Raw genomic sequence first — 19380 nt, forward strand, 5'->3', positions numbered from 1 at the left:
AAAAAATTAGGTAAAAAAATTATGATTTCTTCATAAGGAAATAAGAAAAATCGCAATCATTTATTGGGCATTGAAAACTGCAGAAATGTAATGAAAGTTTAAATTGGAGCTTGACTTATCCACACAAAGAATCCATTAAGGGAAGCAAATATTGTAGAATGTAGATTATGTCGACATCTTACAGAGTAATTGGAATCGTTCAACGATAATTATCTAACGAAAACTTGACAGTTTGCATTACCAACATAAAATGTTATTAAATGTATAATATACAGGTATTAAAATGCAAAAAGTAATCAACAAGCAAATATATACCTTAAAAGAAAAATATGCATATTCTTCTTTATATTAAATTTGAAAATATATATTGTTTTATTTTAATAGTTATTTTCATGCAGACTGAATAAATTTAATATACTGAATAATAAATTTATTTTCTCTTCTGAACAGAACAAAAAAAAGATATCCTATATAAAAATTTATTTTCAATAAACAGCATTACATACTAAGAATATCATAAGAAAACTTAATCTAATTTCCTGTTAGCTATGCTTGAATTACAACTGTAATAATACATAACAAGTTTACGTATGCCCTTAGATAAATGTGTTCAAAATCGCAATGCAATACAAAACATGTTATGATATTAGATAGCAACAGTGTGTATGTCAGGAAGAATATAAGTTCTTTTAAATATATATTTATGTATGTAAAGAGGATACTTATGCTTTTCGTTTTTGTTTGCGCAATAACATATATTTCACAGAGCATTCCTCTTCAAGTGTGCTTGGAAGTATTTGCCGTCTCCTTTAGTCGCTTGTTTATTAATTTCCTTGTGACGCTCTCGGCTCACTATCTCTTCCAAAACTTCTCCGTCACCTTTAATTAATCTTTATAAAAACACAAAAATTCATTAACAAACGTATACGGATGTATAGGGAAAACAAGAACAAATATAAAATTGTTATTACATTTTAATTTCATTATCTGTGTTCAATTGTTTTGCAACATATTTACCTATGTCTCCCAGTCTCTTCATCGTATACTCTGCGTACGATGCTCTGTCGTTTTTCCCATTCCTCTTTCGTCATAGGTGCCATGGCTTTCGCTCTTTCTATTACATTCGAGACAATTTCCTTCATTTTTTCCTTGCTATCTTGAACTTGTTTATTTTCTTTAGACTTCTTCTTGCTGTGTCCTTTTTTCTTGGACGCAGATTTCTTTAGTTTCTTTTTCAATTTCTTCTTCATCCGCTTTTTCTTCTTCCGTTTCTTCATAGCTTTCCTCAATTTCTTAGCCTTCTTCTTAGCCTTCTTCTGCTTCTTCTCGTCCTCTGAGCTATCAATACTGCTGCTACTGCTACTGCTGTTAGTATCACTACTGCTGCTGCTGCTGCTGTTGCTACTGCTGGAACTACTACAGCTACTGTCGCTACTGCTGCTACTGACACTAGAAGAACTAGAAGTAGACGAAAATCTTTTCCTCTTTAATTTCTTGCGATTTGGCTGAGTTATATCTTGTGTATTTTCTACTTTTTTCTTCTCTTTCTGTTTTATTTGTTCAACTGTTTCTGTGTCATCTTTTATTGAATCAGACTTTTCTATCTTAGAAATAGATCTTGGTTGATCCCGAGGTTGATCCGTACGTTCCTTTGAACTATTGTCTCTTTGACTAGTCGCGTCATGACCAGTATTTCTATAGTTTGGTATCCTTGATCTGTTATGATTAAAAGTTCTTTCGAAAGATCTGCTATTATATCTACCATAATGATAATTGTTATACGTATCTCTTCTATTTCTATTATAATAATTATGATGTCTGTAAGGTCGCGAATAACCATAATCTCTTTGATTATTCAAAAAGTTACTGTGCCTCCGATTATAGACTCTGTGATCGTAACTATATCTTCCACCTCTTCTTTGCAATTCTGTACTAGTTTCATATTTTTTCGTTCTGTGCTTTACATCCTCATCTCTATCCTTTCTTGCTTTATACGTATTTCTCTCCGAATTTGAAATATCAGAAGAACTAGAACTATTGGAACTACTTCTACGTTTCGACTTCTTTCTCTTATCCTTACTGCATACGTTCCGTCTTTTTCTGTTCTTTTCAGAATCATAATTGTTGGAAGACGAAATTGAATGTCTCTTTTCTATCTTCGCTTTGTCAGATGATTCTGTCTCCATAGCTGCAGGTTTCTCCACATTATTCATCATAACGATCGATAATCTATTAAAAAAAATTTTGTTTAAAGCAAATCTTATAGAATGAAATCCATTAAAATAAATGATTTACATAATAAAATCATCTGTTTCGTATGATCTATATCTATGAGATTACTGCTCATTTACTCCTCATTACTACTTATTTTTTGTATCAATATAAAGTTTTTCGTTTTTCTCGATAAAACATGTTTATTTTAGCTAAATAAATATGTACATAATCATCCATAAGCCACAGAAGACTTCGCTTTCCCAGCAAAATTCAGTGTTTACCTATACTACAATACATTACAAAAACTAACCTTTATATCCGCCATGCTCATCGATTATTACGTCTTGTCATGTAAAATTACGATACCAAGCAACTAATAACCTATCTTTTTCTCATTTATTAATATTTATCGATCGAAAAATTGACAATTTATCAAAACGTGCCAAATAATTACCTGCAATGTTCATAACTTTCTAACCATCTCCGTCCGCTCCATTGGCTCCATCCATTGAGTGAAGGAGTCTCCGTCGTTCCGTTTCGAAAACACGGCGCGCAAGACTGCTTTTCATATACTCGCTTTATTTAGGGTTTTTCAAGCAAGCTTGCCTTTTTCGTATCTTTCTATTGGTAATAGATTTTACCCAAGCCCAAGAACCACGAAATATCACTAAACCAATTGTAATCGCGCACTTATCAGTTATCAGTAATCGCGTATGAAGCGTAGAAAATCATAAATATGATATTAACAATATTTTATACTAAATAATTTTTATATATTTAATCAACATTGAATTATAATTTCTTCCATTTGTTCACTTTAAATATTTCAAATAAATAGATCTTCAGACCAATATTAAATTTTGCGCGTTTTTTGCATGACTAATATGGCGTTCTTTAGCATTAATAAAAACAGTGCTTTATTTTTGGCAAATGTAAGTATTTATAATCGAATTATGTATGTATGTATGTATGTATGTTGTACGTATACATTGAAATATTTATCGAGTTTTTCATCGCTTGCTTCAATTTAATAAAAATTGGATTTGGTGATAAAGCTGCTATGGATTCACGAATACTTCAATATATTTTAATTCAATTAAAATATGTACATTAAAAATCTTTTTATGTTATTTATTTACGTTGATAAATTTATAAATAACGTATCAGATATCTTGACTAATTAAATTAAAAAAATATATCCTATCAATAGACATGTCAATTCAAAATGATGCGATTGGGAACAAATTGCTGCTGCAAAGATAAAGTACTCTTTATGCCTAAAAATATATGTAAACTTCTATTTTTAATATTAACAATTGTATGTTTTACTATCATATTAATTATTATATTTTATTTGATATTATGAAAATTGTGGTTAATTGTGCAAGAAATATTTTTATATTCATAATTATAGATACGCACAGCGATACCATTGTAAAATTACAATTTAGACCTTATTTTTTCTTTATAATAATATAAATAATAAAAATAATAAATATGTAATTACTACTTTATATATTATAATATTTTGTTTATGATAACAAATAACATATAAGTATGCAGTCTTAATTCCATTTAACGTTTCTGAGACTCTATTTTTATACTTAAATATTTGCTTTGAATATTATAAAACACACATACACACATACATACGTGCGCGCGCACTTACTGTGTATATACATTAAATCATCACGCTAACGACAATATATCATATTAACAACTTAAAAGCATCACACACGAAGATATATGCGTTAAAAATGATTAACTATAGACAAAAATCAATTCTTCCATGACTTTCGTTTTTATTTTTCTTTCAATATTTCTTCTTTATAATATTTTTTTCTTCCTAAAGCTTAATATTAAATTAAAACGAAGTTTATAAGCACAGAATAAAATTATGTCAATTTTCGATTTAATTTAATTTTGCAAAACAACTTTATAATCGGCATATTATTTTACCCTTTGAACTGTTTTGCAGATGCCGGTAATCGCGCGATACAACCGAATCATCAGTAAATGCCATTATATAATTGTAGTCATTTAAATCAAATATATATTTTTCGATACATTTAGATTTAAAAATATCAACTAAGAAGACAAAGAAACAAAGATAAGATTTGTAATAATGGTAAAAAAATCTCTAATTATAAATTATATATATTACTCTAATTATATTTCGGTTACTAAAATGGTTTGCTTGTGCACAAAGATTTATTACAATTTGATCTTTGGTACACATCAGTTATCATCAACGATTACCAAATGTACTGAACTCGATCCTGCTTTACCCTGGAACTCAAAAAATCATCGAGACAATCAGTGTGCCTAGAAAGGGACTATTGGCCTGTGACGAATCGCCTGCGAGTCTAGAACAGAGATTTCAAGAAATCGGTATAGATAATACCGAATCTACGAGACGTGCATATCGAGAAATGCTATTCTCCGCGAATAAGGTCGCTCTGCATGCGATGACAATTTTAGATTAACAGCGAATACATAATGCAACAATTATAGCTTCACAATTGCAGTAATACTAAAAAAAAAAAAAAAAAAAAAAAACATAACTCATAGCATTTAGAGCAATGCCCCAATTATCAGAAAAAAATTATTTTTTTCTTCCGAACTTACAAATATTACGATATGATGAAATAAAAGATAAATTAATATAACAACCTCGCACATTATTTTTTTTCACTTTAGTCTCAATTGTCGCAGTATATAAGCGGTGTGATTCTCCATCACGAAACAATCCATCAGAGAACGTCGGAAAATGTGGAATTTGTCGAATTCCTACGTCGAAGGAACATCGTAGCCGGCGTGAAAGTTGATCGAGGTCTGGTACCTCTTTTCGGCACCGAAGATGAAAAGACTACGCAAGGTTTGGACAACTTACAAGAGAATTGTATTCGGTACAAAAACGAGGGCTGCCATCTCGCCAAGTGGAGATGTGTGTTTTCGATTTCGGAACGATGTCCCAGTCGACTGGCGATGATTACCAATGCAAATGTTCTTGCGAGGTGTCTGATATATAATCTTAATATATTCGTGGAAATTAAGTGTATCGTGTGATTGATAGAAACTCGAATCGACAGAAATCTGCGCTCTTGTTGCACAATAAACTTCATCGAAAATGTTTCAAGAAAATCTACATATTTGTCGTATACATTGCACAATTGCAATAATACAATAATTATATTAACATAGATAAAAATTTATAATTGGTCTTCGATAAAATCGCGCGTAGAAGCATATAAAAATTCAACATGAAAAAAGTCATTGCGTATATGAGATGAAGTTTTATTGTGTAACACAAAATATATTTTTAAATATCTCGTTTTATACACACAGGTTCGCTAGCATCTGCCAAAGCGCGCGAATGGTTCCCATAGTAGAACCGGAAATATTGAGTAATGGCGAATATGGTATAGATCGGGCTTTACAAGTTCATGAAGAGATGCTGTCCATCCTGTTTCGTGCTTTGAATGAGTATCACGTGTATCTTGAGGGAATGATTTTGAAACCAGCGATGGTACTGTCGAGTATAAAAAATGCAATAAAATGCACGCCGCAGGTATCATTAATATTTTTTTAATAATATAAAGCAAATTATAATTTTTCTCTAGGAATTATTTTTATTGAATATATTGCTGAAACATTATCGCGATCATAGATTGTTGCTGAGTATACACTAAGAGCATTACGAAGAACAGTACCCGCGGCAGTTCCAGCAATTTTTTTTCTAAGCGGCGGTCAAACTGACGAAGAAGCTGTGTTAAATCTAAATGCCATTAACGCATATGACCATAGAAAGCCATGGAGGCTCAGTTTCTGCTATGGGCGTGCTCTGCAGGTGTTTTAAAATTTATATATAAATTCTTTGATAAATTTTGATGCTATTCCAAACTGATAAAAACAATTCCACAAGTCCTATCTTATCGTCTACTTTCCTAGAACGCGGCGATGAAAATTTGGAAAAACAATCCGGAAAATGAAGATAAGGCTCAAGCAATGTTCCTTAAAAGGGCCCAATTATGCTCCGAAGCATCTTCGGGAGAATTACAAGTTGAACAGTACAACATGTGCACTCGCTTGTAAAGATTAAACAGATGCTTAGTTTTTTCTCCTTGTGGAATAATTATATGTACAACGCATTCATCAAATTTTATAATCGCCAGAAAAATTAATATGATATAAGTATATATTTTAAATATATATTGTTAAATCATTAAAGACTATTTTTTAGACTATTAATAAATGTGACTATTAATGTGCAAATTAAATCATTTTCAACAAAATGTACATGATTATCAGACGTGAATTCTTTCTTTACTTCCAAAATATTCAAAGGTCATATATATATGTATAATATAAAAATTTGGTTATATAAATAAATTATACAGATAAATCATTTAACATGCTAAACGTAATGCCTATAAAAATACCAAATGATAGCTTCTTGTATACAGTATAATCTTTATCAATCTCATGTGAAAAAAGCCTACTTACAATTAGATTAGGCTATAAATACATATATCTATTATTGCATTCACTATTGTATTTAATACATTTTCATGTATATAATTTTCACTTATACTTGAAAATGTAGAATTTTAAACACGTTCAATAGATGTAATATGAAAAATCAACAAGACATTAATCCGAGGAAAAAATCCAAGAATGTCGTACCATTTAACGTTCACTGATAAGAACCAATTAAGGCGAGCGAATGGGTCGAGCCCACTTCAATAAAAACTATCACGCACGATAAAATAATCTGATGATTAAGTAAAAGGAGACGCATCTGACGTTACTTATGAGCGCATTTACGAGTGCTTCAACCTTTAACACTGTTTAAAGAATTCCATCAGAGTTTCGTTAAATGTTAAAGCAAGGTGCCCTTGACTGACCTCTAAAGTAACGGTTCTCAATGCAAGGCTCGCGTACGCGGAACTTGCTCGTCTACTGGTCGATATGTCGTCATCTATCCCCGTGAATTGCTCCGCGACGATGCTCCAATGCCCTCTTTCCTGGATAACTCATCACCACGTGGTATACACCAGTAACGTAACAAGCGCGCGCTGCGTAATAATATGGCGATCTCCCAGTTCAAGAAAATGATAAACTCTTTTTTGTAAAACGAGGATAATCATGCATGATCTATGAGATAAGTGTTATTCGATGCCATTTTAACTATCGGTGATTGTTTTTGTTATTATTAAAACATTAAATAATAACAGTGGAGCCAAAATGTGAATTAAATTATGTATATAATGTATGTATCATTTTGCAATTTTATACTTTTATTTAATGTTTTATTATATTGCATTACATTTGTCCACATAAATTTTTTCAACTTATTTTGTTACTTTAAATTTTACAGACGTACTACGTTTACTCTTTGATCCTAATCTAAAGTTCATATGAAAACGAACCGTGCGTTGTCCGCCCTGTCTGTTTGCGATGCCGTTAAGTTGAGCACCTTCATGTACCAGAGCTTAAAGCGCACGCGCGCGATAAACGCACAATCAGACTTTGAAACCGCTGACGGCTGGCGTAGTCTTTCTCAGTCACACTCCAACCATCAGGTGGATTGTAACAGGCGTTCGCGCGATTCTCACACACGAATTGTGCCTCATTTACAACTAGGTGAGTCCACGTGCTGCCTCGTTTTTCACGACAGAAAACTTCTGTGTCCATGGGACGTGACTTCCTACAGGTATTGATCGTCTCGCATTGCCTCGAGGAATACCTGAAATTTTATGCTCAATCTATCTATAAGACCTTCGACCTTGACTGACATTTCGTCATTTTCGTCGTTAACCATCGCCGTGCGCAACTTATTCGCTCGCAATTCAATCAAGACAAGTATCAATCGCCTTTATATTAGTATCGAAATTTTTATTTTCTCTATCATGGCTCCGAAATTATCATACGCTCGCTGCACGCGTGACCCACCTACGCACGCAAGCGCGTAAGAATATAAAAAAGATATTTTTGCAACACAAAATGTCTCGACAACGGAGTCGAGTCTGAGTCTATAGGTTGAAGCAATTTTTCCAAAGATTTGAGTAAATATAAAATTTTTATGTCAATTCAATTTTTTTATAATATAAAAATATGTATTTTTTACGTCAATTATTATAAATATCTTCATTGTCATAAAATAAACATAGATATCAAGTTAGTGTATCTATAATAAAAGTTTATCATTATAGACTTTACGTCAGCTTCAATAGTTAAACGTATGAATATACTAAAAAGAAATAGTTAGAGCTATATCTGCACCTTAAAAAGTTCTAATAAGTGAAGCATAATCGTTATTTATCAGAGAGTCGAGAGAGGATCTTTTGTGTTGGATACATACAGCATCACGCACAATAAAACATATGTTTATATGTATCACTAGATAGGTAAATGTAATAGGGCATATTCGTATTCCGTTATACGATCGATAATTTAAAGCGCTGTCAATCTCTTATTTTCTCTCACAAGAAAATTTGAATAATTCTTTCACTTCCTTTCGGAAGTTGGAAAACTTATAATTAGCCCAAACCTGATCTAATAATGTATTAAATGTACTAATAATTTAAATTAAAAAATTAAATTAGCCTTTCATTTGTTAAAAAAATTCAGCAAAAATAAAAGTGAAAATGTAATAAAAACTAATCATCACCAAACTTCTAATTAACGTTAATTAAATTATCATTAATTAATTACACAATACCGATATATAAAATTAGAAGTTATCTAATATGAACAAATATCCTTTGTGCAATCCGATGCTTATACCTATGCGTGAACATACGGACAGTTATTTTGACAGATGAAACAGTCATGCATGTCAATTTATTAGCGAAACACATATATATGAGGCTATATCTCGTATGTAGGTATAGATGCAAATACTCAGCCGGAAATAACTCACTGCCAATGTTACATTAACTGCCATACATATTAATTCTTTTATTTTGTAAACACAAATAATCCAAATCATTTACTAGTTTTATATTTTTTTTACATAACGAAATGTATTCTCACTTTTGTTATATTGTAATGTATACTCACTTTTGTTATATTGTAATACAGCAATTATTGTAGCATTGCAAAATTTTTGATTAAAAAGAAAGAGAAATTCATACTTAAAACGCATCACTTATCACTTTGAATTTTTTTACACATAATGGTAAAAAATTAATATGCATTTACTACAGTCTTTTTCTATAGTCTGGAAGTTGTGAAAATGATCGTTATTTTATATCTACAGTGTCGCTATTTCGAGTATCGTTAGAAAGTAGTTTGTTTAATAATTCTGGCTTTCACTTTTCTTCGATAGCTCTGATATTTGCATAGCGACAGCTATCATAAAAATACAGTTGGTCTAAATATATCGCTATGCAAATTACAGTCTGGCGAGTTACCAACTTCTATATCTACGTCGCGCATTTGTTTTCCCGCTGATGATGCAATTTAGGTCCACGTATGTGCGCGTTGTTATAATTTAAAAAAAGGCTCTTAAATCCTGCAGTCTTTCACTTAATCACTTTCTCAAGTTTGTCATAATGCAGAATTCATAAATAAAAGAAAGATATCACATACCGTTATTCAATATTTGATGGAGAATTAATTCTTTCTAGCAAATAGTTTTCTAATGTAAAAAGCGTAAATCTAATAAAGCTCTCAATTATTTTTTAATCATATGCTTTTGGTCCTTTTGATTTTAATGAATGATATAATTGTACGATATGATGTGAATTAAATTATGCTAAATGAATGCAGACTTTACCTGTCAATCTACTTACGTTGTCTGTAAATATTACGTGAATCTGATATAGACACCGCGTATGCCAAGTAGCGTATGTGCGCTACTTGTGCGAATGTGACTGGTTTCAGGTTCACGCAAGTTTCGCAATGTTCTCGCGCAACCTTCTCGCGGATATGAATCAGCTGGAAAACGGCGCAAGCGTATCACTAGTCTCCACACCAAGTAATCGAGTAATATGTAATTCTATCGGCATTATGTATTGAACGTGGAACATATTCGATTCGAACCGCGAAAAATTATCAACAATACGACACAAAATCGCTTCTCCAAAAATTGTTCTAATTTTGTTCTATCAAATATCGATCTAATATATATTCACTAATTACTAATAATAGATTACTAACAGTACACATAAAATGAAAATAGATCGATATATAAGATATATGTATAGCAGATGTCTTCAATTTTCTTTCTGTTTATTTCTATTGTATTGTATACATACATGTATGTATATTAGAGTATTTTTCTTATTATATATGCGTAAAAAATTGATCAATATAAATATATAATATAGTCTTTGCTAAAAACGACAAATGTCTATTTGTGCGCTTGCATTATTTTCAATCTTATTCACATATATCTTAAAGAACTTACACATTTCCGAATAAATGTGGAATGTGCTATATAAAGGTAATCTGAATAAGTATCGTGCAAAGTCATTTTTTCGTTCATAATTTAACAAAAGAGCATACCTAATTATCAATCATTCAATTCGACTGCATAACAACTTTATCGCATATTGCGCCACAAGATGCAAAAACAATTTACATAAAATTGCGTAATACATAATATCTTTAGAGATAGTGATTACGTCAAAATATCACCAAACAACAACGATATCGCGGCACAAACAATTCACTACTCATAACTTTCCTTAAGAGTATTTTCGTAAAAAAATATAAGGAAAATTTGGAAATTTGAAATTGATATTAAGTTTGTAATTTAAATAAAGCTATTTATTAAAGTTATTTATTATGAAATCATGCGAGAGAAATATTTTCCTACTTGTTGCACTAAATCCTTTAATTATATCAAATGTACAGAGGTATTTTATTTTATACTAATCTAACCGCGATCGTCGAGACGAATATTTCCGCAGCATTAAACTCATAAATTTATTCAGAATGAAACAAGATTGATATTAAAACTTACAGATAATATTAACCGACAGTGAATGAAGCAATTATAGTGCCGTGAAAGATGCGGCGATGATTATCAGAATTCCGTCGAATCTAGCAACGTCGGCGTCTCAGATATTACATGTACGAGAATTCAGGGTGAGCAGGGGTTTACTAAAACGCGCACGCCAAGAACGTCTGCGCGTGGTGCATTGCGGCTAGCTCGCCCTCTCCTTCCCTGCCGGTACGACGCGGATGGCGCGCGGTGCGTTCTCCGCCACCCTCAAACATTCTCACCTACTCTCCTCACAATCCTACTTCTTCGTTCCCCTGTCTTGTGATGATAATACTGCACTGCAGCCAGGTAGCATTGCACCCTGCACCTCGTATCTGCGCCAACGACAACGGCGACGAGGGTGCGGACGGACGAAGCGACAGTCAGCGACTCGCGGCCATGCGAGATGCGCGTGTAAATTTATTTGTCGGAGAACGCGACGCGACGCGACGAGCGGGCGAGATGTAGTCGAGGGGCATATATACCGCGAGCCGCGCGGGGCTCATCAACCCCTATTATGCCCCGGTGTGCTGTATCCACGAGTTCTTCTTCTCATTTTCTTATTCTCAGTTTGTTCGCGATCTCTCTTTCTCTTCTCTTCTTATTCATTCGATCAATCATTATTAAAGGATGCACCGTTCCTGCTGTTGCAGTCTCGTTTCTCATTTCGCGGAGGTGCGAAACTATGATCGGCAAACGATAAGCGGGTTCGTCAATAATTGTAACGTTATTTATGACGGTAGCTCCACAGTCGCGACGATTTTCCTTTGAAATGATTACATTATCAACATGAATATCCACCGCGTTTATTATTATAATTGTCATTATTCTTTCGCATATGTTCGTTCATACACATCCAGCAATTACAACATTGAGAGACTGCGCGTTCTTATTCATGTTCGGTGACGTCACAGCGGAGCCGTCGCTTTGATCGTTCCGAGTTCTCGAGAAAAGTAAGAGTCTATATGTGATCCTTGATCCGCAGGATAGCGTTTGTGATTGATACTGACAATGAGTTTAGAGTCCGAAACTCAAAGAAATTATCATCGCTTATATTTTTATTCCATGATGTGATCTCTTTCAATTTTAATAATATTAGAAGGTTGTTTCTGATGGAAATCGTTTTATTTAAGGCTGTATTAGACAACGGACACGTTGTCAGGAATCCTCCTCCGTGGATAAGTTATAATATATATCGCCGAATAATCTCGAATTTCGTTTAGTTTAGTATTGATGGAATTAGCACTTTCAAATTCATAAATGTAGCTTTATTTTATTTACTTTCGAGGGAAGGGAATAAAAGCTATGATTATTAACTTGATGAATTAACTTTGTGTAGATTATTTTAATCCCCGATTTATCAGAATTATTAGTTTGCTCGCACACCATATATCGCTAGAATTCATAATTTTTTTTCAATCGGATAATGGAGTAATCTTTGTATTGCAGAAAATGGTCGCGGAAAAGTATAGCAAACTCGAACCCGAGCTGAAGGAAGAATTGCGCACGATTGCTCAACAGATCGTATCACCTGGCAGAGGTATCCTAGCCGCTGATGAATCGACTGCAACGATCGGTAAACGTTTTCAGGACATCAATGTCGAAAACACTGAAGAAAACCGCAGGGTTTACAGACAATTACTTTTCACTACAGCGAAAGTAAGTCTAGTTAATAATTAATGAAGAATTTACAAAAATTAATTTGTATTAATGTTTAATTAAGTCAATAAATATTTAATTTATATAGCATAAAATATTAATTTTATTAAAACTTTAATGTTTGTGATTTTATTTTTCTGTCAGTTGCATAATTTTGCTGTAGTAGAATGCTCCGTTTAATAAATACGATTTGACGTTGATTCTTCTCAGGATGTCATCGGACAGCACATTTCTGGAGTGATTCTCTTCCACGAGACTCTCTATCAAAAGGCTGACGACGGTACGCCGTTCGTCGAGTTGCTGAAGCAGCGTAACATCATCCCCGGCATTAAAGTTGACAAGGGCGTCGTTCCACTCTTCGGCACGGATAACGAATGCACGACTCAAGGTCTCGACGACCTCCAGGCGCGTTGTATCCAATACAAAAAGGATGGATGCCACTTTGCCAAGTGGCGATGTGTGTTGAAGATCACGAAAGACACCCCGAGCAAACTCGCCATCATGGAGAACGCCAACGTGTTGGCTCGTTATGCTTCAATCTGTCAGAGCGCCAGGATCGTGCCAATCGTAGAACCTGAGATCCTTCCTGACGGTGACCATGATCTCGCCCGTTGTCAACAGGTTTCGGAAGAGGTTCTCGCGGCCGTTTACAAGGTATCGTGAACTTTCATTGCAGGGAAAAAGAATATTACGCGCGCGAATCTTGCTATAAAGCAAATCTCTCAATTTCATTAATTAATATACGTTCTAATGTGCATTTACTGCCGCAGGCACTCTCAGATCATCATGTATATCTCGAAGGAACGCTGCTAAAGCCTAACATGGTGACGCCAGGTCAAAGTTGTCCAAAGAGGGCGACTCCTCAGGAAATTGGTGCCGCTACGGCGACAGCATTGTTACGTACCGTGCCATCAGCGGTACCTGGCATCACTTTCCTCAGCGGTGGTCAATCTGAGGAGGAAGCATCGGTTAATCTTGATGCCATTAATAAATTCCCGGCGAAAAAACCTTGGGCATTAACTTTCAGTTATGGACGCGCTCTTCAAGCTTCCGTACTTCGTGCTTGGCAAGGCAAGACCGACAAGGTCGCTGCCGGTCAAGAGGAGCTGCTTAAGAGAGCTAAGGTAAGTAATTGTACTGTAAAATCAATTTAATTTATTTTTATTGCACGAGTAAACTTGAATTTGCTCCATCTCTTTATGCAATTAGTAACTATAACTCTCGTTTTATTCATTTTTTTTACTTATCTTTTGCATTTACACATAGTGACTGTTAATAGTTCTCTCTCTCTCTCTCTCTCTAATTTTTGTTTCATTTTCCTAAGTGATTTTCTGTTCTAACATTTATGTTCGGAATTATCTTTTGCCACTTTTGCCATTTTTGCCTTATTTTTTGTATACTTACAATAAGTAATTTCTTTTAGAAAAATAGTGTCTTGTAATTTTTCTGTAGTTGTCGTTTTAATAGTCGCACGGAGCACTCGAAGCTACGCAAAGCTGTATACTTGTTTTGCATGTCTATGTAATATGCGCTTGTTTAGGCAAACACTGCAGCCTCTCAAGGCAAATACGTCGCCGGTAGCATTTCTAGCAAAGCCGCTGACACCTCTCTCTACGTCAAATCTCATGACTACTAAAAAAAATTTCATATTTTTTGCGCAGTTCGTTTTTCGTGACAGTAAGTATATAATAGTTAAACAATGTGTATATGTACGTATGTATGTGAGTTTTGATTGACTTTTTTCATAGATCAATCCTTGTATCTTTAATTATTCGCAGTGGAAAACAACTTTGTTCTCTTTATATACAATACAAACTAACAAACAAACAAATTAATAACAAGTTATAATAAACTAATTTTTTTCTATCTTTTGTTTATATGTGCGTATGTACATACATACATATTTGTGCTTTTTATTTAATTCTTCTTTCATTTTCCTTGAAGAAATGTATGTTAAAAAAATATAACTTTAATAAAAATTAATTTTCTAAATTTATGGATGTGATGGTATACATGTGACATCTTAAGAATTAAATTTTTTTTTCTATACGTACATATAAGCACATGTATTCAAGAACTGTCTAATTTAAATATTCAATTTTCTTATTAACATTAATTAATAAAATTTAATTACAATCATTGTATTATAAAATTACAATTCTTTTCATATAATAAAATTTGAAAAAACGAATCCGTTCGTTTATTTCACAATTTCGCAATTAGTTCAATTAGTATTGCAAGTAAAAGTATCTTTTGTTTTTCGACAGGCTAACAGCGAATCGGCACTTGGCAAATACGCAGGTGGCGTGGCTGGTGCTGCAGGAGACGCAGCACTTTTTGTCGCCAATCACGCGTATTAGGTTGATCCATAAAGAAATTCAATATACTGTTAGAAATATAAAATTAAACAGTCATTGGAAACATCTCGTAGGATCGCATTATCAACGTTCTTTCCATTGAAATCATGAAAAAAGAAAGGGATTCCTTCGAGAATAATCGAAACGCACACGAAGCATCCGAAGTTTCCAAGAAGATATTATTCAGTTCCAAGATTCGATTGTTCTTGTTTTGTTTTAATATAAATATTCTTAAGTGATTCTATTTCTGGCGGATTTAATCGTATGATTTTTTAAATTAAGTTTTAACCAATCAAATTTTTTTAAATGTAAATTTCTATCGGTCGAATATAATTTTAATTAAATCCCACGTTATACCCACGTAATTCGATTGACGATTCAAATCAATAATTTGCATGTCGAGTATGTGAATTGAAATTTTATCGAAATATCTCTATTCAACAGTCAGTTAGTTTAATGAATAATTTCATAATGAATGTACAAAATATCGAATTTAGAATTATTTTATAGCCTGGCCTATCGTGTTTGATTTCTTGTCAATACTCTCGCAGCTGTTCTCTGATTCATGTAAATCACGCGGTATTCAGCAATTAACTTGACAAGATTCAATTTTACTGCAGGCATCAGATGATCGAATAGAAGTCCGAGACATCGAGAAAATACGAGCAGATTTTGCGACATTCGATATTATATGACATCCATTATTATTAAATTCTATAATAGTACGATATAAAGGTAGATATATACATATCTGCATGTATGATTAATATCAATATAATACTCTTCGTATATAAAATAAGAGCACAGAAACTATCCAAAATAAAATGAATCTTAAATGCAGTTGTCTGTTAGCGATTGTATCGAGTTTTACGAAAGCATGCTATATTAATTGTGTCTCATCTAAACTTATATATGTATATATTATAATATTATACTATGTACATTTGGCATAGACCTAATCTATTGAAAATTATATGGTATATCGTCGATGTTAATTATATTTATTGTATTTTGGATTTATTGTATCTAGGTCACCAAATACAACTGTGGAGGGCAAAAAAATTGTTTTGTTCATGATTTATTTTGAAACTTTTCTTTAAAATTTATTGACTTAAATAACAATTAATTAAGTCAATAAATATACCAAAGATAAAAGATATAAGTTTCAATTTTGATTGAAACTTATAAAATTTCTTACGTAAATCCAGTATAGAAACTGAGATATTTATTTAAAAATAACGACAAACACATTTTTTAAGAAAATTTTTGAAAAAAAAAAAAAAAATATGTTTGTCTCGATTCAATGACTGTTTCTCCAAAAATAAATTTTGAAATGTAGTATATACAACTATAATCGTATATAAATAATAAAATTACGTAAGTGGATGTAGCACGTGCTACATGCACCACGTCCAATTTCGATGCTACGATTTTATCGACTGTTACAAAATGAACATGATACTTAGTTCTTCTATCGAGAAACGTGCGGCGCTAGTGTATTGAGTGCTGAACGCGTGTTTTCAAAACGGTATAACCTATAATTTATGTTGCAACACTTGCAACAGAAATTATATAGTATATACTAGAAATTACTGTCATTACAGAAAGTAATAATATATTCCCAATGTTCATCTTCTAATAATACTACATTCTGTATTTTTAAAGGCGTTTGTTATTTCCGTCATGCATGCACGTAAATGTAAAAATTAACTAGAAGATTGAAAACAAGTAGAAAAGAAAGGATTCTTTATTGACTTATTTTTAATGTTTTCTATTATTATTCCCTATTAAAATTACATGTAAATTATTGTATCAAGATTCGATTGTTATAAAATAGCTATCCTATCTCTCTCTCTCTCTCTCTCTCTCTCTCTCTCTCTCTCTCTATACTTATATATATATATATATCAATACATGAAGAACTAAAATTTATCTTTTTCATTAACTCATTATTTTTGTTAATAGCAGATCTCTCTTTAAAAAATGCAACAGATAGCTGGTAAAAATAAGCTGGTAAGTAATTTAATATCCTTATAAATGTAAATAATGTAATTTAACAAATAGAAACAAAGGTTAATAAATTGAGTATTATAGACATAAATCTATATCTGCTGAATATATACAATTCCACATACAGATTTCGTGTGTAAAAATTTAAAATGCTTAATGATGGAAGAAGAGCCTGAAGTGATAAAGCATTTTTTTGGAGTGTATTTACTATATTGTATGAATCCAAAGTACAAGGGAAGAACCTATATAGGTTATACTGTAGATCCAAACCGAAGGATTAAGCAACATAATGCTGGTAAGAAGCATGGTGGAGCTTGGAAAACTAGTAATAGAGGACCATGGTAATTAAATTCTGTTCTCTTATTTATATACCCATATATACTTATTTATATATACATATATATATAGATAAGTTGATAAAGTAAGTACTATATATATTGTATATATGTATATTCTAAATTTCAAAAATTATATTCAGGAACATGGTCTTAATTGTTCATGGATTTCCTAACAGCACTTCTGCACTTAGAGTAAGTTTTTAGCAAATTTCTATTTTCTTAAGAAAAACAAATTGTGATATTTTTTTTGGAACAAAAGTATTTTAATAATTAAATATTCCAATGTTTTAGTTTGAATGGGCTTGGCAACACCCACATATGAGTAGACGATTGAAACATATTCCCAAGAAGAGGTCATCACAGAAAATGTTTGATTTTCGTTTGATCATCCTATCCGAGATGTTAAAAATTGGACCTTGGTGCCGCCTACCTTTGATAGTACGATGGTTGGACTATGAATTTTCCAAGAATTATTATGGACGCATATCTCCACCATTACACATGCCTATATGCTATGGCAAAGTCATTAGTTCTAAAGTTAAGCAAACACAAAAAGTAAAAGAAAATGACATTCTATCACAAGAATCACATTTGTTAGTGAAAAAGTCACCAATGTTTTGTTCTCTTTGTGATTCGAGTGTGATGGAAAAAGATTCTGTTACTTGTGTAAAACCAAAGTGCAATTTGATTGTTCACTTAATCTGTTTAGCGACAGAATTTTGCAAAGATGGGATGATTCTACCGATTGAGGGTATTTGCCCTGCGTGCAAGTCTAATATCCTCTGGGGAGATCTCATAAGAAAAAAGAATGGTTGTTATCAAGATCTTGAAGAAATTAATACTGATTTTTCCAGTGATAACGACGACGTGTAATTACCGTATAAATAATATCTTATATAATTATTTAAAATAAATGCAAATGTTTTATCTTGTACTTCAAATCAGCCATCAAAGTTATATATACTTATTATATTTCTCTCTTAATATATCTGTATTCGAATATATCGAATCGTTAAGGAACGAGCAAAATCTACCGTTCGATTCGCTCGATTCGCATAACGTCATTGACGATCGCGGACCGGCGATTGGAAATTTGATTAGATTTATAGTGATAACTCGTTAATAGTTTTAAAGGAAAACGGAGGGTATAAGAGCGTCGAGACCTCTCTCGGAGCAATCGCATACTATGGATTCACATTCTTCGTATCATCGAATAATAGCAACCGTCCGAATTGGTTTATCAAGTTCCAGAATTAAATAATCTAATATTCATGCGACAATATCAGTGCTACACCTACAGTAATGGATCTATGAAAGAGCAATTATATTTGTACATACTATTATATATATTTTTACTAATTAATTATTATATCTCAATTAATCTTATCTACATCTTACTATATATACATATTTATATAATATTGCATGCTATTCATAAATCTATTACCTGTAGTAGCTTTAGCCTAAATATACGCATTCACTCACCGACACGACGCATAGCAGCGGAGTTGCAGCACGACGTTAATCTGCAATACAAAGAAATATATTCGAGTTATAGTATAGCTGCCGCTCGATCATAATGTACATAATCAATAATTAAAAACAATTATTGAATTATAATTTTCACTTTATCTTTATATTGTCTCTTTCGAGCAGACATTAGATAAAATAATTAATTATTATATGCATCTTTGGAGAAAATCGGCTTTTACAAAGAATTATAAATAAAATAAAATCTCTTTCTCTAATTCTGCGAATTCCCTCGCGCAAACGGGAACTATTGCCATCACTCGTGCAGAAATAGAAT

At 32.5% G+C, this 19380-nt stretch overlaps 4 protein-coding genes and 1 long non-coding RNA gene across 8 annotated transcripts; 3 read left to right on the forward strand and 2 right to left on the reverse strand.

The window, feature by feature from the left end:
* Window positions 1-463: 463 nt before the first annotated feature.
* On the reverse strand, window positions 464-2777 carry LOC105458506 (ADP-ribosylation factor-like protein 6-interacting protein 4). 2 transcript variants are annotated; one of them, XM_011703872.1, is made up of 3 exons: window positions 2669-2777; window positions 1018-2229; window positions 464-890 (listed from the first exon to the last, which is right to left on the reverse strand). In XM_011703872.1, the coding sequence occupies exons 2-3, from the start codon at window positions 2214-2216 to the stop codon at window positions 761-763; spliced, it is 1329 nt and encodes a 442-aa protein (XP_011702174.1). In that variant the 5' UTR covers window positions 2217-2229; window positions 2669-2777; the 3' UTR covers window positions 464-760. The 2 variants fall into 2 exon arrangements, with proteins under 2 accessions (XP_011702174.1, XP_011702175.1); XM_011703873.1 differs by lacking the exon at window positions 2669-2777 and adding an exon at window positions 2525-2662.
* A 611-nt stretch (window positions 2778-3388) lies between these two features.
* Window positions 3389-6513, forward strand: LOC105458507 (fructose-bisphosphate aldolase-like). The gene is given in 8 exon segments (XM_011703874.1): window positions 3389-3478; window positions 4193-4342; window positions 4424-4500; window positions 4502-4667; window positions 4915-5231; window positions 5563-5785; window positions 5885-6064; window positions 6166-6513. Coding segments are annotated over 7 exon segments (1110 nt in total). The 5' UTR covers window positions 3389-3478; window positions 4193-4339; the 3' UTR covers window positions 6310-6513.
* A 1214-nt stretch (window positions 6514-7727) lies between these two features.
* On the forward strand, window positions 7728-16287 carry LOC105458509 (fructose-bisphosphate aldolase-like). Of its 3 annotated transcripts, none has more exons than XM_011703878.1 (6): window positions 7728-7860; window positions 12659-12868; window positions 13079-13522; window positions 13639-13992; window positions 14409-14545; window positions 15136-15198. In XM_011703878.1, exons 2-5 carry the CDS (start codon window positions 12662-12664, stop codon window positions 14502-14504), a joined length of 1101 nt encoding a protein of 366 aa, XP_011702180.1. In that variant the 5' UTR covers window positions 7728-7860; window positions 12659-12661; the 3' UTR covers window positions 14505-14545; window positions 15136-15198. The 3 variants fall into 3 exon arrangements, with proteins under 3 accessions (XP_011702180.1, XP_011702178.1, XP_011702179.1); XM_011703876.1 differs by lacking the exon at window positions 7728-7860 and adding an exon at window positions 7906-7930; XM_011703877.1 differs by lacking the exons at window positions 7728-7860; window positions 14409-14545 and adding an exon at window positions 7906-7930 and having other exon boundaries at window positions 15136-16287.
* LOC105458511 lies at window positions 7877-11444 on the reverse strand. The gene is made up of 3 exons (XR_975542.1): window positions 11189-11444; window positions 10014-10158; window positions 7877-7963 (listed from the first exon to the last, which is right to left on the reverse strand). It is a non-coding gene; the product is annotated as an uncharacterized LOC105458511 (long non-coding RNA).
* Window positions 16288-16356: 69 nt separating the features above from the next.
* LOC105458508 (structure-specific endonuclease subunit slx1) lies at window positions 16357-18514 on the forward strand. Its single transcript, XM_011703875.1, has 5 exons — window positions 16357-16832; window positions 17191-17238; window positions 17363-17576; window positions 17714-17765; window positions 17865-18514. The coding sequence occupies exons 3-5, from the start codon at window positions 17392-17394 to the stop codon at window positions 18444-18446; spliced, it is 819 nt and encodes a 272-aa protein (XP_011702177.1). The 5' UTR covers window positions 16357-16832; window positions 17191-17238; window positions 17363-17391; the 3' UTR covers window positions 18447-18514.
* Window positions 18515-19380: the final 866 nt, after the last annotated feature.

This window comes from Wasmannia auropunctata, unplaced genomic scaffold (assembly GCF_000956235.1).
Source record: "Wasmannia auropunctata unplaced genomic scaffold, wasmannia.A_1.0 LD334508.1, whole genome shotgun sequence".
In the NCBI taxonomy this organism is placed as follows: Eukaryota; Metazoa; Arthropoda; class Insecta; order Hymenoptera; family Formicidae; genus Wasmannia; species Wasmannia auropunctata.